Raw genomic sequence first — 25,616 nt, 5'->3', positions numbered from 1 at the left:
CAAGATCCCAGGCCTTCTCCAAATGCCACACCACTCAGAGGTCCTCTCATGCTTACTGTCAGTACCTTCTATTTATCTATACAACCAATACTTACTGAAAATCAACTATGGGCCTGGCACTCTTCTAGACACTGGAAAAATAGTAAGTAGCATTCATTTAGCAGAAAGGACAGAGATATGACATTGTTACTTAACTTCTTTAGGTCCTTCAGTCTCCAATCAGATCGTAAACCTTTTGAAGGTAGGACCTCTCAACTAGATTACAAACACCTTAAGAGCAGGGTAAAAATTATATACTAAATGTCATTTTCTTCACAGCCTTTGCGTATCTAAAAATATCACAGAATCTATTCATGCCCCCATATTGCTATTAATAAAAGTGAAAATATTCATCGTGGCTGTTTGCAGGCAATGTTATACCATCACAAACCAAAAGCTGACAAAAGGGAGATCTGAGCCGCACCTTAATTCTTGGTCCTTTGTACTTCTACTAATTCCACTGGAAACATCATTTCACCATCTCCCTCCCCATATTTCTATTCTCTCCTTCCATGCTCAACTGTTCCCTAAATTATTGCAAATATGAGACATTCATTCAAAACCTGGTGAACTTTGTGCTAAAGCTTAGCAAAAAAAGGAAATTCAAAACAGACAAAAATAGGTTACAACTTACAAAAGAATGTGGCATAATCCTAGTCACAGCTCAAGTAAAGTGCAACCTCTCTGGAAAACAGAGGAAGGAAGGGGTTGAAGCAGATGATCTTGGGGGTCTTCTTCCAGTTAAAACAATTCTATGATTCACAAATTCTGACAAGCACACACACAAGCACGCAGATTAAACAATTTTACAATAGGACAGCACTATTTGGCTCAACTGATTGGGCAGAATTCCCTAGTTGGTGACGTGGCATCCTATGATACAAAAGAAACCATCAACAGGCTCAATCTTCACATGGCCAGTGTTTACACTGACACCCTTCCAGTGTCTCTATCAAATGGACAATAATCATCAACTTGTACTTCTAGATGCAGAGTTCCCCCAAGTCCAATCTGTTCCCACTTTCAGAATAGCAACTGAAAGTGCATGTCTGCCTCGTGATGGATCATTAGCATTTTTTCATTTTATAAAGTTGGCATACATAAAAGTGCACCACTCATCTGGCATTTAATCATATACTGCTTTGAGACACACTGATTCTTAATATGTTGTCTCAGGTTACACTAGACAAGTTCCTTAAGGGCAAAAGCTATGTATTATGCAACTCTGTACCTGCCATAACACAGTATCAAGCAACACAGGCACCACAACCAAAACAAAGCACCACCATCACATCCTTCCCTCTGTCCCTTTCCCGCCCCAACAAAAATCCCTGCTAGATAAAAGGCTGCTGGACGTTCTATTTAACTTTGGACTTCTAAAGGCTGGAATTGTATATCATATTCACTTACTTCTTTGTATGGTCTAAAGCATAACTGGTCATGTCAGAGGAACTTAAATAGGTGCTATGAATCTAAGCCTCACTTTTTTCACCTATAAAAGCAGAAAAATAAATTAAATGATTCCTCCTATGACTCTGTAATTTTGAAATAGTCTTTAATTCAAAAACAAAATATTTCTGGAGACACATTATATGCCAGGCACTGTGTTACGTCCTAAGGATACAGAGATAAAAGTATGGCCACTACCTAGAGGAACATGTTCTCATGATCATAATTTGAATTTCTCCATCTGGCTCCTGCACCCCAACCCTGGTTGTAGCCTACCCTGGTCATAGGGTGCCAGTATTTCATATGCTTGCAAAGCAAACAGTGTCAAGGAGAGGAAGGAGGCCAGGGACTCCTGGGGTAAGACTGACAGAAAGGGGAGAGTCATGCTGGAGAGGGATGTGAAAAGTGGGCACACAGAAAAGAGCTGCCCCCCTCCCATAAAGGGCCATGTGCCTATACTACATCAAACATGAGAAAATAATTCTGTCTGGAATTGTTAATTGTGTCCATAATCTAAATAACATGAGGGTATCCTCACACATCGAAAACCCATTTTATTACACTGTATAATATTATATGAAGTCACTTCTAACAGCTCCGTATGAGTCACAGAAATAAAGCATAAGAAAAAGAAACATGCAAAGGAACACTTCATTTTAGCCATTAATTTATGTACATTCTCTGTTTTTCTTCTCCTTATCTTACTCATGACTTTAAAACAACAAAACAGTCAGAGAGATTAGAAAGGAGTGAAAAACAAGGTGACTGCCTAATCTTGATAAATAAACTAGATAACTGGCCTCTGAATAACGAGAAATTGGTTATTAAGGCCTCCATTTTCAGACAGAACACGTTTTTAGAAATGGATGTCTAAAACTGAATTACCCTGCAGAACAACTCTGATTGCATTTACAAGGTACCTGAACTATGCCTGAGCTGATACCTTTATCTGTTTAGACATGACTTGAGTCCTCAAATGAGTAAAATCTGCTGTGTAAATCAGGTACTTAATTAAAGAAAAAGCTTAGTAGGCTGCAGGGAGAGATTTGTTGAAATGGTGAATTAAACACTGTTATAGTAAGAGACCTCCTTCACTTATTAATTCTATCATTAGTCCACAAAATTCAAGTCAGACAAGAGTAGCTACTGTTTATGCATTTTTCATTTAAGATTCTAGAGTAGGGTAAATACTTACTGGGAATCTACAATCTCCAATGGGCTCACTGAGGCCTGGCAGATGAGGGGGAAAAGGCACTGAAAACAATACTATTCCCATATAATTTACAATCCTGTTAAATCTCCTAGTATGGTACATTCTCATATTAGCTCTGGTAATAGTAATCCTACCTCTCTGGTCAACCAATTCCTCAACACTCCTGAAAACCATTTCCTGCTTATCACGTACAGCAAAACGCCTCACTGCCTCATTAACAATAATATTCACCTGTTCTTATGTTCCTTCCCTCTCGTTAAAGGAGAGTTCTCTCTCCTACAATGGGTCGAATGCAAATCTTTCTACTTGTGCTCAAAACCCCATGTTCTCCCAACCTTCCCAGGAAACTTACACTGTCAGTTATCCCATTTTCCTTGCATACTTAAACTATCCCTCTCAAATAGAGCCTTCCATTTTTAAATACGCTCCAGAATCTCATCCATTAAACAGACACACACACACCCCCAACTCATGAGACCTCAACCACTACATTCAGTCATCCCCATCATGGCTAAATTTCTGGAACTTTTCAGTCTTCATTTCCTCCCTTCCCACTTGTCCCTCAACCTGCTTCCAAATTCCATCTACAGCTGTCAGTAAGGTCAACAGTGACTGACAGGTAAATGCAAAAGACTCTCCAATCATCAGCATACTTAATTCTGCCAGCAGAATCAGATACTCTCCTCCTTGGTTCCTGTGATACAACCTTCTCCTAGTTTTCCTCCTACTTCTCCGCTCACTTCTCTGTCTTATAATAGCCCATCTTTCTCAATTCAACCACATTCTAAGCATATGACTCACAAATCTACAGCCCACATCTTCCATCACACTCCAGACTGTAATGCTGCCCCTGGATATCACAAAGGTGTATCAAATTCATAATGTCCAAAATCAAACGCATGTTCTTCTTGTCCCCCACTTAGTTCTTTCTCCGTAAAAGACATCAGCACCCATCATCCTGCTATGCAAATCCTAAAGAACCTTAGGAATCATCTTTGACATGTCCCTCTCCCTCACCACCATATCCAATCCATCACCAAATTCTACTTTATCATCTAAATATCTTTCTATTCCATGTACTTCTCTACACTGCCATCATGCTAATCCAATTTACCTCTGTAAACTACCTAGGCTACTACAACGGGCCTAAGTATGAAACATGACCATCACCACCACAACCCCACCTCCACGCACGCAAGCACACACACACTTTTTCTTCATGTATTATGATGGTCACTTTATTTAATAACCTTTTAAATTCATTAAATTTAGGCAAAGCACAAATCGCTTGTTTACATGTATTCCTTCCCTATCTCATTCCCACAAGTGTGAACTTTACCAGGACAGGATGTAAGTTTTAATCATCCTCATGGTCCCAACATAGAGCTTGGCATGCAACATGTACTCAATAAAGGTTTACTGAATTTGTCTGAAATTCACCTTGTTTTGGAGAGTTAGAAAAAGCTTATATACATGAGACTTTCAGATGACCTTTTCATTTATGTTCCTGCTTCCAACAGTTGAGTCAGTTAATAAAGCAAAATTAAAATTTTTTTAAATTATAACTTTGAATCTTCCAGATATTACATTAATGAAATACAATCCAAATTCTAATGACATTTCACAGTTAAAAAAAAAATTAAAAGCTGGCTGGGCACGGTGGCTCACACCTGTAATCCCAGCACTTTGGGAAGCCGAGGCAGGCAGATCACCTGAGGTCAGGAGTTCAAGACCAGCCTGTTCAAAATGGTGAAACCCTGTCTCTACTAAAAATACAAAAATTAGCTGAGTGTAGTGGCACATGCCTGTAATCCCAACTACTCAGGAGGCTGAGGCAGGAGAATCGCTTGAACCTGGGAGGCGGAGGTTGCAGTGGGCCAAGATCGGCCCATTGCACTTCAGCCTGGGTGACAAGAGTGAAACTCCATCTCAAAAAACAAACAAACAAACAAAATTAAATTAAAAGCCATCAGATATAGTATGATCATTTCTATGGAAAAACAACTAAAAGACTTTCAGAGAACGGCAATTGTTTTCAATATTCAGTTATAAAGACATTTCTTAAAACAAAAGTGGGCCAGGTGTGGTGGCTTACACCTGTAATCCCAGCAATCTGGGAAGCCACGGTGGGCCGATCATTTGAGCCTAGAAGTTTGAGCCCAGCCTGGGCAACATGGCAAAACCCTGTCTCTACAAATAAATACAAAAAATTAGCCAAGCATGGTAGTCCCAGCCATTGAGAGGCTGAGATGGGACAATCAACTCAGCCCACAAGGTCAAGGCTGCAGTAAGCTGTGATGGCAGCACTGCACTCCAGCCTGGGTGATGGAGTGAGACTCTGTCTCAAAAAAACAAACAAACAAACAAACAAAAAACACCTAAGTGAATAAATAGCAACTACCCCATCATACATAAATTACATTTTTCCCTGGAGGAGGAGTTCATTCTCAAACACTGTTTCTTTTAAATTCTGAAGCAATATCCTGTTCTTTTCAATCAGCACTTAGAAAATGTTTCTCAAACTTTGTGAATACAAAATCCATCAGATGCTTCTCAAAATTCAGATTTCCAGGCCCCAGAACCACAAATTTTCTCTCAGTAGATGTGTAATGATGCCCTGAAAGTAGTAACTACACATAAAGAATCGCTTAGGGCCAGGCATGATGGTTCATGCCTGCACTCTGGGCAGCCCAAGCACTTTGGGAGGCCAAGGCAGGAAGATCTCTTGAGGCCAGGAGTTCCAGACCAGCCTGGGCAACATAGCGAGACTCTGTCTCTATACAAATTTTTAAAATTAGCCAGGTGTGGTAGCACCCACCTGTAGTCCAAGCTACTCAGGAGGCTGAAGTGGGAAGATTCCTTGAGCCCAGGAGTTGAAGGCTACCGTTAGCTATGATCATGCCACTGCACTCCAGCCTGGGTTACAGAGTGAGATCCTGACTCTAAAAATATTTTTAAAAAGAATCACTTAAGCATGCTGCCAATGGCTAAGGCAACCAGCCCCTACTGAAGATATAATCTTAAAAGATATTACAGCAGTCCCCCCTTATCCACAGTTTTGCTTTCCATGGTTTCACTTTCTACAGTTTCAGTTACCCATAGTCAACCATGATATGAAAATATTTAGATAATCTGTGAGACAGAGAGACAGAACATTCACTTAACTTTTATGACAATATAATGTCATAACTGTTCTAGTTATTATTAATATCTTACTGTACCTAATTTATAAATTAAACTTTGTCATATGTATGTACAGGGAAAAAAACTGGTATATAGATTTGATACTATCCATGGTTTCAGGCGTATACTAGGATCTTGGAATGTATCTCCCATGGATAAGGGGGGCCTACTGTATACACTATTGATAAGGCTTTTTAAAAACCTCTTTTCTATTTTCTTCTAGCTCTTCCATGATTCACTTTCATCATGAAATTATGCATTTATGATACATAACAAATGCTCCTTAAATATTTCTACCGAGTTGAGTTACATTCACATGAGTTATATCTACAGCTAGTAAAATTACACTTCATTTGTTTCATGTAATTAAAATATAGTTCATGATATCTCTCAAAGTATACCACTACTTCCAGATGTTCTAACACCTGAACAAGTGTGAAAGCCACTGTATTAAAAACTGAAAATCTGGCATCAAGTGTATTTTTTATATCAACTTTATAATATTACAAATAAAATACATATTTGAGCTAGGATGAACAACATATAGGGAAATTAACCTACATCATGGCAAAGCATTAGTCTGAAAGGTTCAATTTAATAACTTTCCCTAAATTGTACTATTCTTGTTGGATATAAAATGAAGACAACCAACTCTCTGTACAGAGTATTTTATGCCTCTAACAGATATAACCTTGTTTTCCCCATGCCAACATATTGAAGCTAGCCATTTTCCTTTCCAATCTACTTTTTGGCCGCAGTTGCCTGCTTTTTCCCAATTCCTTATACTATACTCAATCTGTCAAACCACTTCCAAAGCATTATTTCCCAACTAGCAAACTCTAGCTTTAAGGTGGAAGCAGACTGCTAACTCTTCTTCCTTTAAGTAAAAATGAATATATAATGCCTCTACTTTTCTGTCTCATGTCCTACCTACCTTACTAAACTCTGAATTCCTTATTTAACAAATTAAAAAATAAAAATGCCATAAAATCCATACTATCCTACTTTCTAAATATGTGTAACATGGGTAAATTATATCTATTATATGTGCGTGTGTGCGTATATATATATGTATGTGTATATATATAAAAATATATAAACCATAAACCCTTAATTGATATAATCATCTAGTCAGAGAATAAACAGAAATTTACTATAAAAATGAGTAATTCAACTGAAATTATAGATAAGATTTTAACTGGAATATTTTCTATAGATATAAAAACTATTATCAATGTTTATATATTAATTGATATTCAACAATCTAACTAATGGGTTAAAAAACAAAAACTTTGATCAAACACTGTTTCTCTCTCTTTAAAAAAAAAAAGTCTCTTGGCCTCAGAGAAAGGTATCTCTGCCTCAATAATAGGTATATAAGATCAAAGAACGTGCTGACATCTGTACTCCCAAAATCTGGCACTGCCCCAAAACGCAGCTGGCAATCATGAAAATGTCTGTTGAATAAAAAATGCCCCTACTCAGCTGTGCACAGTGGCTCATGCCTATAATCCCAGCACTTTGGGAGGCCAAGAAGGGAGGATCACTTAAGCCCAGGAGTTTAAGACCAGCTGGGCAACATAGCAAAACCCTGTCTCTACAAAAAAAAAAAAAAAAAAAAAAAAAAAAAAAACATACAAAAATTAGCCCATGGTGACACGACTGTAGTCCCAGCTACTTGGGAGGCTGAAGGGGGGAGGATCATTTGAACCCAAGAGGTCGAGGCTGCAGTAAGCTGTGATTACCCCATTGCACTCCAGCCTAGGTGAGAGTGAGACCCTGTCTCCAAAAAAAAAAAAAAAAAGCCCTACTCTATCAAAGGTTTTACATCAGTCAGGAGCTAACTAGCTTAGCACAGTCCTTCAGTGATTGCAGAATTTTAATCTAAATGTACATAAAAGTTAAAAAAAAAAAACACTATTCTTTTTAATTGGATCAGACATCAAACTAAACCAAATGAGAACAACAACAAAAAAATACCCAGTGTAGATTCTCAGTCCAAGATGGCAAAACTAAGCTCATGCATTTAACCAATGCCCACCAACACCTTATCTTAATATCCACTAAAATAACTGAACAAATTTTTTTAAAATTAATAAATAAAAACACCAAGGGGGAAAATCTGTACCTCCACTGGAAATCACAGAATAGTGACAAGCATATGTGGACGGACCCATGATACCTCCAAGAAAAAAGGCTGGCAAAGCATCTGGTTCAGCACTCATGTTGAGGATTAGAGATGAGGGACAGAAACACACCAGGTGCAGTGGCTCACACCTATAATCCCAGTACTTTGTGAGGCCAAGGCAGGTGGATGACTTGAGGTCAGGAGTTCAAGACCAACCTGGCCAACATGGCAAAACCCCATCTCTACTAAAAATACAAAAATTAGCCAGGTGTGGTGGTGCGCACCTGTAATCCCAGCTATTTGGGAGGCTGTGGCACGAGAATCACTTGAACCCAAGAGGCAGAGGTTGCAGTGAGCCGAGAACGCACCAATGCACTCCAGCCTGGGTGCAGTGAGACACTGTCTCAAAAAAAAAGGGGGGGGGGGGTAGGGGGACAAAAACAAATACAGGAGGCTGCCACAGCTAGCTCCACAACTGATGAATCTCAGCATTGCAAACAACGCGTTAGCAGTAAACCTCCCTGTCTCATAGCTATCTGGCTATATCTTGCCCCTACTCCCTGCAAACCACCAAACTAATGATATAGGAATGTAGATCATTCTGTTAAACCAATAATCTAGGAATGTCAATCAAACTGTTAAATGGTTGCAAATCTAAAACTTTCTCTTCTTTCATCTATACCTGAAATATTAGAACAGGAACCCACAAAACCTTGAAAATCATCCATTTCAGGGCCCAGCGTGGTGGCTCACGCCTGTAATCCCAGCACTTTGGGAGGCCGAAACAGGTGGATCACGAGGTCAGGAGATCGAGACCATCCTAGCTAACACAGTGAAACCCCGTCTCTACTAAAAATACAAAAAATTAGCCGGGCATGGTGGCGGGCACCTGTAGTCCCAGCTACTTGGGAGGCTGAGGCAGGAGAATGGCGTGAACCTGGGAGGCGGAGCTTGCAGTGAGCTGAGATGGCACCACTGCACTCCAGCCTGGGGGACAGAGCGAGACTCTGTCTCAAAAAAAAAAAAAAAAAATTAGCTGGGCGTGGTGGCAGGCGCCTGCAGTCCCAGCTACTCAGGAGGCTGAGGCAGGAGAAAGGCGTGAACCCGGGAGGCGGAGTTTGCAGTGAGCCAAGATATCGCCACTGCACTCCAGCCTGGGCAACACAGCGAGACTCTGTCTCAAAAAAAAAAAAAAGAAAGAAAAGCATCCATGTCAACCAGCAATACTGAATATATACAGACACCATCATATCATCATGGTCACCACAAACAGACATTTGAAAAGACCTAGAAGCTAAAAGAATGATTGTTCTATCAACTGGAGCAAAAATTTCCCCTGGAAAATTTACAGAGAGAGAGAAACAGATTTTAGAATATCATTAGAATTCCCAACTGCAGAAATCCCAATTACAGAAATCCTAAAGAAACTTAAAAGAATACTGTGTATATGAAAACAGAACAATCTGAAATCAGGAGGATTGCTTTTGGCTACTCAATAATTTTCCAAAGAAATACAAATGGGACAACAAACAGCAGATTACACATGATGAAAAACCAGACAAACTTCCACAAATAACAGAAATGATGAAAGAGGCATTGAGACAATTCAGCTTTCAGGAATGATAAAGTAGATGGTTTAGACCAATTCTCCCGCTGAGAATAACTAAAGAAACTAGACAAAACACAAAATATCTGTGTAAAGGCAATCAAGGCAATGAGGAATTGAGGAACCAAGATCCAAAAAGAAAGAAAAGCCAAAGGGACAAATCTGGTATGTGGGGCTCCTTTTGGCCTAGAGCTATCGGCAGATTCTAAAGGCTACTGCTGAAGAGGCTGAGATGAGCATAGCTTTTGACAGACCCAAGCCCTAAGGGAACAAAAACTGGAGTGAGGGCCTGCCAAGAGGGAGGGTAAACCCCTTAAACTGTGGATCAGAGCCTCAAAGGGCTACATCTAAGAACTAAAGGTATACCTAAACTATTTCAACTCATAGAGTCTAAAGCCTAATTTTAAATCACCTCAATCCCTATGTAATGTGGTATGAGACTGTTAGTACCTCCAGCATAACCACCTACCAGAAGCAAAGGTAAATCCTGAGAAGACAGTATCATCCAGATTATCTCGATAATTTTTCATACACAACACCTGTCATTCAATCACAACTAAGAACATGAAAAGAAACCCTCCCAAATCAGGTGATAAAACAGACATAAAAGCAAAACTCCTATGGGAACACACATGCTGGAGTGGGTTAAAGGAATAAAAATACAAGATGGAGAACTTCAGCAGAGACCTGCAAACTATTTAAAAAAAAAAAAAGAGGCCAGGTGCGGTGGCTCAAGCCTGTAATCCCAGCACTTTGGGAGGCCGAGGTGGGTGGATCACGAGGTCAGGAGATCGAGACCATCCTGGCTAACACGATGAAACCCCGTCACTACTAAACGTACAAAAAATAAGAAAATTAGCTGGGCATGGTGGCAGGCGCCTGTAGCCCCAGCTACTTGGGAGGCTGAGACAGGACAATGGCATGAACCTGCAGTGAGCCAAGATCATGCCACTGCCTCCAGCCTGGGTGACAGAGCAAGACTCCGTCTCAAAAAAAAAAAAAAAAGAAAAGAAAGAAAGAAATAAAAAGAAATTACAGAACTGAAAAGGTCAATAAAATGAAATTAAGAATTCAATATAGAGAGTGCTGCCTCTAATCGGAATGTAAAGTTATCAGGACTATTACTGTTTTCCTAACAACCAAAACAGGGCAGATAAGCTACAAATCTATAGTTTTTCTGAACCCATCAGAGAGATAAGGATGTAAGGGAGCCTAAGTGAACTAAATTCTAATGGAATTTAATTCAGAAAAAAATATTTGAAGGGATTAACAGCCAAGCCAAGAACTCTCCAAAAGTGATGAAAGTGATCAGCCCACACATACAACAAGCTCAATAAGCAGGATAAATACAAAGAAAACCATAACTAGGCATATCATAGTGACATTTCTGACAACCATAACTAAAGATCAAATCTTAAAAGTGGCCAAAGGCGGGAGGTAAGCACATTACTCACAAAAGAAGAAAAATAAGACAGCTGACTTCTTACTAGAAAAGATAGAGTTCAGTGGACATGGAACAACATATGTAAAGTGTTGAAAAAACACACTGTTTACCTAGAATTCTACATCCAGCACCCTCTCCACAAAAATCTAAAAATGAAGGTGAAATACGAATGTTTTCAGACAGACAAAAGCTGAGAAAATTCATCTCCAACAAACCTAACTAAATGCTAAATTATATTCTCCAGGCAGAAAGAAATGATCCCAGATGAAAGATCAGAGATGCAGAAAAAAAAAAATGAAGAGCAACTCACAAACGAAATACGTGGGTAAATCTAAATGAATAAATTAATGAATTTAAATAACTAAAACTAAATGAATAGTGAGTATGAAATAACATCTGATGGATCTTAAACATACAGAGAACTAAAATACACAACAATAACATAATAACATTAAAACAAAAGAGAAGGACAAATGGAATTCAGGTGTTATAGAGGCCTTGCACTGTCCATGAAATCATACAAATAACAAGTTAAAGATGCATTTAGGAAACACTAAATGAATAGTAAAAGAAATTATAACTGGCAAGCTAAAAGAGAGGGAAATACAGAGTAACTTAAAATAATCCAAAGAAGGCAGGAAAAGAGAGAAAGGGGAATACAGAATAAGCAGTGCAAGCAGAAGTAAATAATAAAATGGGAGGTTTAAAGCCAAATATATGAACTATTACATTAAATAGACATGATTTAGTAAGAAGACAAAAACTGTCAGGCAAAAGAAAACAAAACCTAACCACATGCTACAAACATAACATAAATATATGACTACAGGGCCAAGTGTAGTGGCTCACATCTGTAATCCCAGCACTTTGAGGGGCCAAGGCAGGAGAATTACTTGAGCCCAGGAGTTCAAAACAAGCCTGGACAATATAGTAAGCTCTTGTCTCTAAAAAAAAAATTAAGAAACTAGCTGGGCATGGTGGTGCGCACCTGTAGTCCCAGCTACTTGGGAGGCTGAGGCAGGAGGATCACTTGAGCCCAAGAGGCAGAGATTACAGTGAGCTGAGACCACACCACTGCACTCCAGCCTGGGCAACAGAGTGAGACTATGTCTCTAAATTAATTAATTTTTAATAAAAGTACATAAAGTACAGAGAAGTCATATCATACACACATTTAAGTTAAAACAATTCAACTATGAGAGTGAGAGAGACAGAGAGAGAGAATATGAACTAATTTAAATAGAACAAGCCATTCTACCTGCCATTCATATGAGCACAAAACATGAGATATGAACTTCTACCAGCTGAGCTCAGCTCCAGAATGCCTTAGTATGAGCATCTCATCACACTGCAATCCCGGAGTTTAAGTGTGAACAAAGTGGAACTGCCAAGTATCACAATGTTGTCTACATTTCTTACCCCAAAATTTCAATTACTAACAAGGCTGACTCTGAAACAGAAATGCCTCTACTTAACTGTAACTACTCTGAAGAAAAAATAAATTCGCTCTTCCACAAAGCTTACAGAATTTTTTTAAAGTATTCTTCAGAAAGTGGCAAACGCTAACTCCTTAGAACTTCCTAATACATACAATCCTGAAGCTTACTTCTCTGGCTTTGAACAAACTCCAGAGAAATCGCTGATTCATAAAAGATGCCCACAACATCTAACAGGAAATAAATGAAGTCTTAAAAAGCAAATACGTAATAATAAAGTTAATTTTCATTAAACTGGAACACGCACTATCTCCACCCTCCTTCCTACCATGACAGATTATCTGGCTATGATTTCATCATCATCATCACCCCTCTGCTATATGACAAATTATTAATTCCAGAATAAAAATGAACCTTACAAGAAACAGCTTACGGAACATTTCTGTTGCTTTTGCCTTTACTTTGCCTCATAATGCTCTGTATTTTACCCTCCTGGCCAAAAAACAAACAAACAAACAAACAAACAAAAAAGGCTGCCCATCTAAAAACCCTACTTACGGCTTCAAAATCAGCTCAAGTCCTAAGAAACTTAGCTGAATATCCCAAACTAAACAAATCCTTATCCTCTTCAACATAAGCTCACTCATTTAACAATCTATTTACACACAGCCATCAAATAAAAACAAAAACCAAATCATGTTATCTAATTTTCATGTATTTTTAGCTAGCCTCTCCATCTAGTATACAATAATAAAAACAACAATAATAACAGTTTACATTCCATGAATAAGCCAGGCTTTGTTCTAAGCAGGGACACATATTAAGTCATTCTTTGTTCATTTCAGCCCAGTAGAGTGGGTGGTTATGATATATGTCACTTAAAGAATTGTTCAAAATTGGCTCTGTATGCCTTTGCTCTCCCTGCCTACTGTTCTAACCCAGGGCCATGACATGCCTGCAGGGGTTAGGGAAAGAAGTGACATTACTTTAGCACTAGCTCATTTATTCACACAGGTGTTTCTCAATAAGCCTCCATAGGCGAAATGAACTTTATTATTTTATATAATTCTTATTCTAGGTCTAGTGGTATCTTGAATAGTGGTATCTTCTTCAGTAAACAGAGGAACGTTTCCTCCCTTTGGAAACCCATCTATATAGATGTATGCCTAAGTCTTTGCCCCAGGCTTTCTTTTTCCTTCCTAAGTGTTATGAACTACACTTATGACTTGAACTATCATCTCTATCAGATAACCTGTGAGCCTACGTTTCTAGCCTAGACTTTTCAACTGAGCCCTAATTCTGCAACCCTTTTACAGGGATGTTCTGCTGACATTTCAGACTCAAGGTGTCCAAAATGGAACCAATATCCATTGTTCCCAAACTTGTTTCTTCTGCCACATTTTTAATCCACTTTCCACTTTAAATCACCACAGTACCTTGGGCCAAACTGGCTCAAGTATTTGACTAAATGAACTTAATCACTTCAAACCAAAATTGTTCTTTCTGTCTTAAAAGAGGTAATAGCATGTTTCAATTCCTATTTGTTACTCAAATCAATGAATAAAATATTTAACTTTCTTTCCTCAAAACAGAACAGTTTTAAAGCTTATGAATCCACATCAGGTTAGCATGAGCAGTGGTTAGCAGGAGTCAGATAACTAACCCAATTACTCAGTTTGCTTATCACTAAGTTAAGAACCACAAGCAGCCATGGAAGTTTTGACAAATTATAAAGTTTTAAATTATTCCTATTCTTAATTACATATTATCTATATTTATAAATGAATCAATGATTCAATAAAAGATATAGATATATGAATAAAACACATGAATATGCAATTCTCAGAAACAATATAAACCATCAATAAAAATCTGAAAAGATGCTCAACTCCATTAATAATTTTAAAATATGAAATTTACAGAGGTTTTTTTTCTTCTATCAAATTGGCAAAAAGACTAGGAAGTCTGAAAATGACCAATATGTTGGCAAAGATGTGTGGAAACAGACACTCTCATTTGCTGCTCAAAGGAGTGTAAATCAGCTGTTTAGTAAACAATTTGGAAATAATGTGACTACACATGCCCTCTTGCCCTACAATTCCACACCCACAAACTTATTCTATGGTTTACTTGCACATGTGCACAAATGGGGACATTTATAAACGTGGGTTCACTGCATTATTTGTTTGCAATCAAAAATTTGGGAGCATCAAAAAGAAATTGGTTAAATAAATTATGATACATCCAGAAAATACAATTTCATATGGCTATCAACACAACTCATAAATTTATACACACTCACATGGAAAGATGTCCTAAAACAAGTTAAAAGTCAGTGTGCACAGCAAAATCCAACTTGTTATTGTTGTTATATATGTACCAGATATTTTAAGTATATAATTGTATATATAAAATAGACCATAGCTATTAAAAGTGATTACTCTGGGAAGAAGGGTTGGAGTGTATGATTTCACATTTTATTTTACATAGTATGAACCGTTACATTTTTAACAATAAAAATTCAACAATTAACTTTACCCCCAAATTAAAAATCCACATACATATTTTAGCAATCAGGTTTAGTAACGCTGTTAATAAAGATAAATGTCATGGCCAGAGGGGTAGGAACCATACCCTGCCACCTCACCTCCCCTCCTGGTCACACTTCCTATCTTCCTACCTCAGGCATCAACCTGAACCCTTACTAATTTGAGGGGAGATTAAGACTCAAGAGATTTCTGAGGGAAGATCTATCTCCCAGACAGCAACTGTATCTACAGTAGGAGGGGATAAAAGGAAAGGCCAGGGGTAGGCAATATCCATTAGCAGTAATGGAAAGGGAAAGAAATTTTCCTCAACTTGGCTGAGACAGTAACTTCCGTTTATGGGAAGATATCTCTGTGTTCTTACGCTTATTTTAAGTATCTTTCCTTGCAACTGTCACAACCTTCTGCTGCAGGGGGCATTTCCCAAGATAGTCTTTCTACCCACTTCTGATCAGCTATGGGCTCAGAAATTAGATTACACTGTTTGTTAGAACTGCCTATGAATTAAAGATAGGCTCTGAACAAAGTCCTTTGGGACTCGGAGAAATGCATTTACTTTGAAAATTATTTCTCTTATTCCCTAGTCTTCAGTTATATTCCGGAGGTAGGTTACATAATGGTTGAGTTCTATGTAGGTGAGGTACGATTAATAAACAGGTTAGGCCAGTGCAGTGTCACATTTGTAATCCCAGCACTTTGGGAGGCTGAGGCGGGTGGATTGCTTGAGTCTAGGAGTTTGAGACCAGCCTTGGCAATATGGTGAAACCCTGTCTCTACAAAAATACCCAAAAAAATTAGCTGGGCATGGTGAGGCATGACTGTAGTTCCAGCTACTTGGGAGGCTGAGGCTGGGGATCACCTGAGCCTGGAAGGTTGAGGCTGCAGTAAGCTGTGATCATGCCACTGCACTCCAGCCTGGGTGATAGAGTGAGAGCCCATCTCAAAATAAATAAATAAATAAATAAAAGGGTTATCACCACAAGAATTTCTGCACACAATCCCTTGAATATACAACACTCTATAAATTCAAAACAACTAGTTGCCTGGGTGCAGCAGTGGCTCACGTCTGTAATCCCAACACTTTGGGAGGCCGAGGCGGGCAGATCATTTGAGGTCAGGAGTTTGAAACCAGCCTGGCCATTAATGGTGAAACCCTGTTTCTACTAAAAATACAAAAAAAATTAGCAGGGTGTGGTGGTGCACGCCTGTAGTCCCAGCTACTTGGGAGGGTGAGGCAGCAGAATGGCTTGAATCTGGGAGGCAGAGGTTGCAGTGAGCCAAGATCGCACCAGTACACTCCAGCCTGGGCAACAGAGTGAGACTCAGTCTCAGAAAAAACAAACAAACAAAACTAGTTATCCTACCTCCAACTTCAAAAGCTTTCAACAATTAACCAAAAAGATTTTCAAATTTTACTTGTTACATTTAAAGCTATGCTGTGAATTAAAAAATTATGAATGAAACTTATAATTTGTTATTCTATCCCTAAATTTGTAAATTATAATGCTATTATCTTAACTAGACCTCATAAATAAAGACATATTTTGGTGATTTTTTTTTACCACTACAGCAGAAAAACAGAAACATTCTGTTTTCAATTTCCACATAGTATCATTACAAAAATTCACTCTGCTCAGGACTTCTTAGTAAGTTGTACTATTACTGACCAATAATCAATTCTGAAAATCAGTATGATCAATCTCCAGATTTCCAAAAAACATGGGAGTAGCTGTACCCCCAGACAGCTCAATTATGAGCATTCTCATACATTCAAACACTGCAGTAATCAGAGGAAATGATATATAACTCCTTCTTGAGAATTCTAGTCTACTGGCTTTATAAAACTAAGTTAGGACTACTCCAAAGATACAGAACCAAAATTATGAGGGAAAGCAGCACTATTCCTTGATCAACAGTAATACAATGATTCCAGAATGTATTTTTCTACCTACAGCAGTAATGGCACTTTCTCTCGCCAAATCAAGTTACCTAATATCTCCCTTACCTCCACCATTAGACCAAATGCTTCCTGAGGACAGAAAGCACGTCCAATTCATCTTTATTTCCACAGTGTAGTTTTGTGCATAATTAGCCCTCAAAGATAAACGCTTGCAACCAGCCAAAATTACTGCAACTCCTAGCTTTGCCTATAGAACTGACTTAATAAAAAATTAAATGTAAGGATTCTCGCTATGAAATAATTTTAAAGAAGGTTATTTCTAATGGTTCTTTAAAAAAGGAAAAGCAGAGACACGTAATCTGCACTTCAGACCACCAACCTGCTAACTCCTCAGAACTGAAGAACTGACTTCATTCAGTAAAATAAAACATATATAACCACCATACCTCTCTGCCTTTTCTTTATGTAAAGGGGTCAGACAGGGAATCAAAACCTGTTTACATAAGCCAGCTCTGTAACCTGGTCAATTTACTCTACATCCCTTCCAAGCCTAAGAGTAAGCATCTAATATTTCTGGTAATACTGTATCTTAAAATACCTCACAATTACTTAACACTGAAGCCATATAACTCAGCCCTAAAGCTATTTTTACACATATAAAATAAAATCATATACAATCATTTGCAAGTAACATAGAAGATTTTCCAATCATATCCTACTTTGCACTACAAAAAAAAGATATACAATAACTTGAGCTTTAGCGAATGAAAAAAAGGTGACTTTTGCATCTGAAAACCAGAAATGACCAGTGTTGGAACACAATAACTGAATAGAAGTTATTAAGGTGAAATAAACCCACTGTTCCATTTTATGGACTTCAGAGTAAGAGAAACCTGGAAGGCAGAAGGGACCTTTGAAATTACTTATTAATTAGCTTAACCTTTCAGTTAACAGATGAAATTGCATTTTAAAACATGGCCTTAAGTACCCAAAGTTCACAATTAAAAGTGGTAAAACCTTCAAAAAGTTATGAAAGTATTAGTCAATGGTATTATTCTTAATGACATCATTACTTTTCTGCAATAAATGGAACCCTGACCCCCACATACACACACAAGTTAACTTTTCACCAGCAATCCTATATGTGGGAATCCAAAATATAGAAAGAATATGTTCATCACAGCATTCTTTATCACAGCAAAACAGTAAAAACAACTTCCATATCCATAACAGGAGAATACACAATTAGCAGCAGAATGCAGAGGAATAAAGAACATAGGCTTTGAAGTTGCAAAAACCTGGATTCCAATGCCAACTTTTGCACATGAAAGGTTGTGAGACCTTCGGCAAGGCACTTAATATCTGAGACTCAGTTTCCTCATCCGTGGAATGTGAAGAAATTGTCATCTTCCTCACAGGACTGTATAAAAGATTAAATACATGTGAAAGAGCATGGCACAATGCCTGGAAGTCAGGGAGTGTTCTGTAACTACTACTTTAATTAGCCACTATTATTATATTTGCTCCCTGGAATATTACACACACATTTTAAATAATGGTTATAGGAAAATCTGTATGTACTGGCATGGAAGGATCTCCAACATACTAAGTGAAAAAGCAAGTTGAAAAAACAATAGGTAGTATGATCCTGCTTATCTGTAAAAAAATAAAACCATACACACATATGCACATGCAAGGGAAGATATTAAAAGGGGTTACTTATGGGTTTCAAAAATGGAATTTGTGGGTAGAAGTGATAAAATCTTTTATTCCATGTATTTTTATATTGTTTGACTGCAAACAAACATGTTTATGTATTTTTAAATAAGTTTTTAAAATAAAATGATTTAAAGATAATGTGACAACAAAGAAAAATGGTATAATGTCAAGGGAAAACATTTCAAGTTATACATACACCATGATTACAATGTAAAAAGATAATGTGCCATATAGGCAGTAAGTAGAAAGAAATATACCAAAATCATACCAGTGGGTCTGAATGCCTTTTTTTGTCACTATTTACAAAATTTTTGAATCAAAAAAACTCTCTTCATTCTAAATGAATCCAAAATTTGAGCTCTATTTTAAAATCATCTTTCACTAGCTATGTCCATGACAAAGTTAATTTTTCAAAATCTTAAACACAAAACTTCTCCTCACTTCACTTAGCTCTCCGGTCAATATGATCTTACCTACAGTCATTTCCTCTGACTGTTCTCCAATTATTGATGCAATTTTACCCAGAAACCTAAACACTTACCAATGATATGGTAAATAGCTCCCAATCACATGGAAGTCAATAATAAAATAAAGTGTTTGGAAAAAAGACTATTAAATACAGCCTCCATATAATGAGATTTATTAAGGTTACCCCAATATTTTAATTGAGGTAGAGAAAAACTCATAAGGAAGAAACCAGCAATGATCAATTAAGCCAAAAGAAAAAAAAGTCTACACTTTCAAATAATTTAATATAGTATATTTTTAGAGTTCACAAAGAAACACTGAAGCCATTCTACATAGGTACAGTACTTTATAGTTTATGAACAATTTTACATTTTATTTTTCTGACAATCCAGTTAGGTAGGTAAGGTATTATTCTTGCCTGCCTATATCCCCCAACTTACAGATGTATGTGAAGTTGCAGAACCACAAGTCATACCCCATATCCTCTGCCTTCATGTATGTCTTTTCACTATCCCACATCATGTATTAATTTTCATACAGTTTATGAAAATCAGTCATATTTCTTATCTTCTTTGAGCATTCATCCCAGAATTCTATGATCTCTTTCGTGCCTCATTCTAACAGACAGGCAGAGCAACGCCATCAGTCTTTTCTTTTAGATGACTCAGTAAGATCAAAGATCTTTCCAAAGATGACAAAACTAAAAAAACGCTAAAACTACAGCATATCCAGGAGGATGACCAAGATCACAAAAGATCTGAAAACTAAGTAATGTGAAGAGTGGCTGAAGGAATTAAGGATGGTTAACTTAAAAAGGATAAGGTTTGAGGGGAAGGGCGGGGGGGCCCACACACACATGCACACAGGAAATGTGATTAGACACATGAAGGGCCATCATATAAAGGAATCAGATTTGTGCTGTATGGCCCTACGGGTTAAAAACAAAGGCAATTCAACATTCAGTCAACAAACATTTACTGGTTATCTTCTCTATGCTACATGTTAGTGCTACACTAGGGAAACAAAGGTGAATAAGACAACCCGGCCAACCCCTTAAGAGGTTGAGACTAGCCGAAAAGACAAGAAGATAAGTAACAGAAGATGAAAAGTACTCAGGAAGCTATGGGAACACAGAACAGTGACCATAACTCCCTTTGGAAGAGAAAGCTGGTAGAGAAAAATTCATTGACTAGATAAGGAGTTTCAGAAGTGGACAAGGTGAGAAGTGACTTAACAGAAAGAACAGCATGTGCAAAGGCACGGAGATCTGAAGCAGTGTCGTTAATCTGGAGTGGTGGAATGCAAGGTGCATGTTAGGGGTGACAAGAGATGAGGCTTTATTGGGTTTGGGAGAACAGAGGTAAAGAATACAAAGGGCCTCACAATCTCCATGCCAAAGAGTTCTAACACCCAAGCTACAGAACACTAGTAACAGATTTTAAGTAGGAGAGTGGCATGCTCAGGAAAATATTTCAGGAAGCTCATTCTAGCAGGACAGACTTCTAGAGGGTAACAGTACAGACAAAGAGATTAATTATGGAGCCACTACTGTTAGTCCAGGTGGGGATGAAGATGAAAAGATACCGATTCAGAGTCAAGAAACAGCTGAGAGGTAAAAAGCAAAAAGAACTATCGGCTATGGCAATGGGAAGAGCAGGTCTTCTTGATCTCAGCTTGGGCAAGTGGATGAACAGTGATGACCAAGACAGGCAACACAAGAAGACAAATCCATGCAATCCTTCCAAAAACATGAGACACAGGGGCCAGGAACTGGTTTGTTCACGTTTAGAGAATGGGGATGAAGGAAGCACGAGGGAAAATGACACAGTTTAACTTTGGACTTCAGTAACCTAAGATCCTATTTAGTGAAGGTACCGAGTGGCACGTGAGAAAGCGTGGACTAAGAGAGTCCTTAGCTTACAGGTGGCAACTGAGGGCAAACAGAGTATGTATAATGAGATAAGCTTTAGATACTAATATTTAATGAGTGAGTTCAAGAAAAGCCAGAAAGACAAATGAAGAATTAATCAGAGAAGAGATTAACCTGAAGATAGAGTAATGCTGAAAAAGGTAAGCAAAGAGGAAAAAATGTAAGAAGGGTGGGGAGGGTGAAAACTACAGTGAAACGTACTGTATAAAGCAACATTTTCTAACAGAAGTTATTCAACACAGAAATGGACTACCCTGTAAGGCAATGAATCACACCATGAAATAAATGGTTCAGGCAGAAGTTATAGAGTCCTCAGTGAAGAATGTTCACTCTAAATAGAGAAGACATGCATTGCACAGGCTGCTGCCATGTCATCTTCCCCAAGGTCTCTACATATCTTTTCAGTAATCTGCCCTTTTTCACAATACAAGATTATGTTCCTACTCAATTCCAACCCTCCTCCCTTGCTGACCATTCTCTATCACCAGTCCTTTACTTCTTACTTTTTCCTCCACCTCCGTATGTCTATAACCTCAGATGGAAAAACACTTTCCATTTATCCTATTGTCCCACATCTCTATTTTTCTCCACCTTCTACTACTGAACATGTCCACTTCCCTACCATCTATTCACTATAATCCCCTATAAAAAGATTTCTGTGTCTATCACTCTACAAAAATAAAAAAAATAAAACTACTGACAAAGGACATCTGATTTGCGGACAGCTTGTTCCAGTTGCTGCTTACTCAATTCTCCAGTCTCTTGATCTCTTCCGCAGTTTTATGGCAGAACTGACCAACCCCTCCTTATTGCAGTTATTCCTTTCGCTTTTGTAATGAAGCAGAGCGGTTTACAGGAAGGACTCTGGACCGAGAATCAGGAGATCTATGTTCTAGACCCAATTAAACGACTAATTACCTGTGAGCCTCCCCACCTCCACTCCTACTCACTCCTCAGATCTCAGTTCTTGTGAGACACTCTTAACACCCAGACTAGGTTATGTCACTCCAGTACCCACTTTGTGAAAACCTATTCTCCTTTGTAGTGCTTATCACAATTACTTAATTATATAATCAGTAGCTGGATGGCTATCTTTCCTACCCACACACCAGACTGTAAACTCCATGAAGGCAGAGAGCATATGCCTTGCACCTCATCTGTGCAAAATAAAAACCTATCAATTGAGTTAATGTTGAAACAGATGTTAAGACCACTTCCTGAGACTGCTTGCATTATTATTATTATCCTAAGTAATAAAATTACTATCATTTTAGTTACTTACAAAATTATCGACAAAACTTTAAACAAAAACTGCATCTATTACTTGAAATTTGGTGAACTATATATGAATTTCCATATAAAATAGATCATGAGTAACAGGAACTTGTTTTCCAAAATAGTTATATTTCTCTTGCTCATCTAAGAGACAGTTGGATCAGTAACCTACATTTCAGCACCAAAATGTGTTCTAAACCATATACGGACTGAATGTATAAAGGTACATCATGACATAAGTGATGTTTAATTTGACATTAAAACACTATTGTTTACGTAGCTGTTTAGAGAATACCGACTGGTACTTTAGGTTTAAAGCTGTTCTTTAACATTGGCAAAAGCCATGAGCTACATACACACTCTGCAAGGAAATGAAAAGTTTATCAGTCAAGTTACCTTGCAGTGTGATTTTAAATATCATTTCAAAAAATCAGGGAAAAACAAGTACTGGTTCAGCGGTAAGACTGCTTTCAAATGTAAAAATATCATATCTCACACGAGTGAAAGTTTTGTCAAGTTTTATGGTACACCACCTTGGTCAAACAATTTTAACAGATTACATGCTAATTTGCCTTTCAACTGCTGAGTGTATCCTGCTCAACAATACCGTAAGGTCCTTCCCGGAAGGCTTGGCATTTTTGTTCGTTGGTCCCCTTAATAGGAATGCAGGTGGTTTCAGTAATCTATAATATTCCAAAAAAGAACTGAAAATGGCTTTTGAGGTTCAATGTTTATACAATGCCATCTGAAAACATTGTACAAGTACCTAAAATCTGATGCTTAGACAATTCCCTTGGTTAAGAGTGGTTAATAGGCTGTAAATATAGTTGTAATCCCCAGGAAAGAAGAGGCATTTCATAACGGAAACACTAACAGACACGATCACTCCGAGCCGCTCTCCAAGGCGTCCTCATCGTTAAATCAACACCAGGGGTTGTGAGCGGGCAATTGTGCCCCTCTGACACCCCCGCTCTTCCGCAGAGTCGGGCTCCAATCCCCGCGCGAGGAGTCCCTCGAGACTAGCCAGCTCTTCCCCGAGACTTCGGAAGCTGGGAAATCCCTGGCCAGGGAACCAGGAGTTCAAGCCCCCTCCCCTTTCCGTTCCTGAAAATTAATGAATTGGCCGTCCGATTGTTTATTTAATGAGGTGTGTAGTGGCCTCTACTGGTGCTAGTGTGAGCACAAGAATGTCCCACTCTTACAAGTGGGATGAGCCTGGGGGAGGGGAGAGAGGCGAGGGGTGAACCTGCCTCCAGGTACAAAGCTGGGAACTAGACCCCTGCGCCCCCGACCTGCCCCCCGGCAGCCGCCCCTTCCCCGGTGGCGCCCCCTCTCGCCCTTCTCCTCCCCACCACGCGCGATCCCCTTTCTCTTCGGCAACCGGAGCCGAAGCAGAGAAGTTCCTGCACGTTTCCTCCTGGATCCTAAACAAAAACACCGCAGCCGCGGCCGCCTGAGCCGGTGCCGCGCCCCCGCGAACCCCCGGGCCCGCGCCCGCCGCTTACCTGGGGACTGCGGCGCGGAGCCGCTCCTGGCGGCCGCGGCGCCCGGCGCCCGGCGCCCGAGCAGCAGCAGGCAGTAGAGCCAGAAGGAGGAGGTGCTGAGGAGTCGCCGGGCTCCCCGCTCCGCCGCCATCTCTTCCCCGAGAGTGAGCGGCAGCGGCGGCGACAGCGCCGCGGAGCCCTTGCCTCCTTCCCTCCCGCGCGCCTCAGTCGGTCCCTCGCTGCAAGCTTGGCTCCCGCGGCCGCCGCTGCTCCAGCCCGGCCCGGCCCGGCCCGCGCAGCACCTCTCGCGGGAGGGGAGACTCGGGGGCGCCTCCCTCCTGCAGGGGGGCGGGGAGGGGAGGAGAGCGAAGAGGGGGAGTCAGTACATTCCGGGGCGGGGGGGGCGGTGGGTCGGTCTCCAGGTTCCAGGCGCCGCCACCCGCCGCCGACTCCGGCTCCACACACCAGCGCGAGGGGGGCGGAGACCGCGGACGGCGGGGGCGGGGGCGGGGGCGGGGGCGGGGGGCGGGAGTCCCGGGCGCGCACACGCGCACGCGCGCGCCTCCCTCGCCCGCGCCCCCTCGGCTCCGCGCGCGGCCCGCCCCCGCTCCAATCCCGGCTGCCGCCTCACGCGCCGTGGCGGGCCCGCTCCCCTCCCCCTTCTCCCCGGAGCCGCTGACGGGTGCGGGGCGCGCGCGCCGGGCGCTGCTGCTGGCGTCAGGGAAACCCCGGAGAAGCGGATCCTCCTGCTCCTCCCGCCCGCTCGCCGCAGCCCCTCGGCTCCGCGCGCCCCCGCCTCCTCCTCCTCACTTCGGGGACAAATTCCCCCCTCACCTCCCCAGATGCCTCTGGCTGCAGAGACCTGAGGGCGAGAGGCGCTCCGAGCTCAGGCTGGTCCGGGAGGCCGGCGTGGGCGCGCACCTCTGCACAGTCCGGGCCTGGAGCCTCTATATAGGGCCTCAGAGGAAACCGAATGGCCTCCGGGAGGAAACCTGGGTGCGCAGTGGGTCGGCCCGGGGATTTATGTGCTCGCCAAAAACAATAGCGATCCCGCCCGACTCTTGCTGAGCCCTGGCGCGGCTCCCGTGGGAGGGGGCCGGCCGCGCAGCCGCTGACCTCCGGCTTCCAAGCCGGGCCGCCGTCGCCGCGCGCTTCCCCCGGGCAGCGCCGGGACCCGCCCGAACCGCGCCCCCACCCGCATCGCTCGGCCCGGGTCCAGGGAACTAGGCACAGACAAAGGTGCCCGCTGTCCACTTCCTCAGCTCGTGCGGGGGCCCCGACCGAGCCCTGGGACTCCCCGGGGCCAGTCTTCTCGCAGTAACTGCTACGTTTTACCTGTACCTTTGCGGGACACTTGGCGTTTTCCTACCTGGGAATCACGTCTTTCGCTGATAAACCAAGGAGCAAGTGGGATATGATTTTAAACCACTTAGTAATCGTGAGGCAGCACCCAGGCTACACAAAGTTAAGAGAAAGCAGTTTGTAGTTCCACTGCTGATGAGACTATTGATCATTTTATATACTGCACCCATGAAAAATTTTTAAAGAAAATTTATTTGTATGATTACGCAAGCAGAGTCACGTTTGGTGGTTGATAGGCGTTGGGTTTTATTCACTCTTCTGTATAGTCGATAACCGAAATGTCTTGCTTCCCACAAGAAAATGGCTATTTCACTAACATATCCCTCTGTGCTTTCTCATAGTTACTTTCCAAAGATATTTTATTCTAAAGCGCCAAAATGAACAATGTAAGACATGGATTAACGTCGGGAGGGAAGAGCTCAGAATCTTCATAA

The 25,616-nt window shown here is 40.5% G+C and overlaps 1 protein-coding gene across 17 annotated transcripts in view; it reads right to left on the bottom strand.

The window, feature by feature from the left end:
* Positions 1–24,961, bottom strand: part of NEO1 (neogenin 1) — a 253,000-nt gene extending 228,039 nt beyond the window's left edge. For 6 of the 17 annotated variants that reach the window (XR_008954864.2, XM_057299928.2, XM_063596781.1 and 3 more), the window contains exons 1-2: positions 24,683–24,953; positions 23,842–24,158 (exon numbers count right to left, since the gene is read on the bottom strand). Coding sequence is in view for 16 of the 17 variants with exons in the window: in XM_057299928.2 (XP_057155911.1) it covers positions 23,842–23,971 (130 nt within the window). In the remaining variant the exon portion in view is untranslated. Of the gene's footprint in view, positions 1–23,841; positions 24,159–24,654 lie in introns of all 17 variants that reach the window. The other 11 variants (XM_063596775.1, XM_034939096.2, XM_034939099.4 and 8 more) reach the window with 4 other exon arrangements.
* Between the last annotated feature and the right edge of the window lie 655 nt (positions 24,962–25,616).

The sequence above is a fragment of the Pan paniscus genome, chromosome 16, assembly GCF_029289425.2.
Source record: "Pan paniscus chromosome 16, NHGRI_mPanPan1-v2.0_pri, whole genome shotgun sequence".
NCBI lineage: Eukaryota > Metazoa > Chordata > Mammalia > Primates > Hominidae > Pan > Pan paniscus.
The sequence above is the reverse complement of the archived record's forward strand: the minus strand, read 5'-3'. Positions and strand labels throughout refer to the sequence as shown.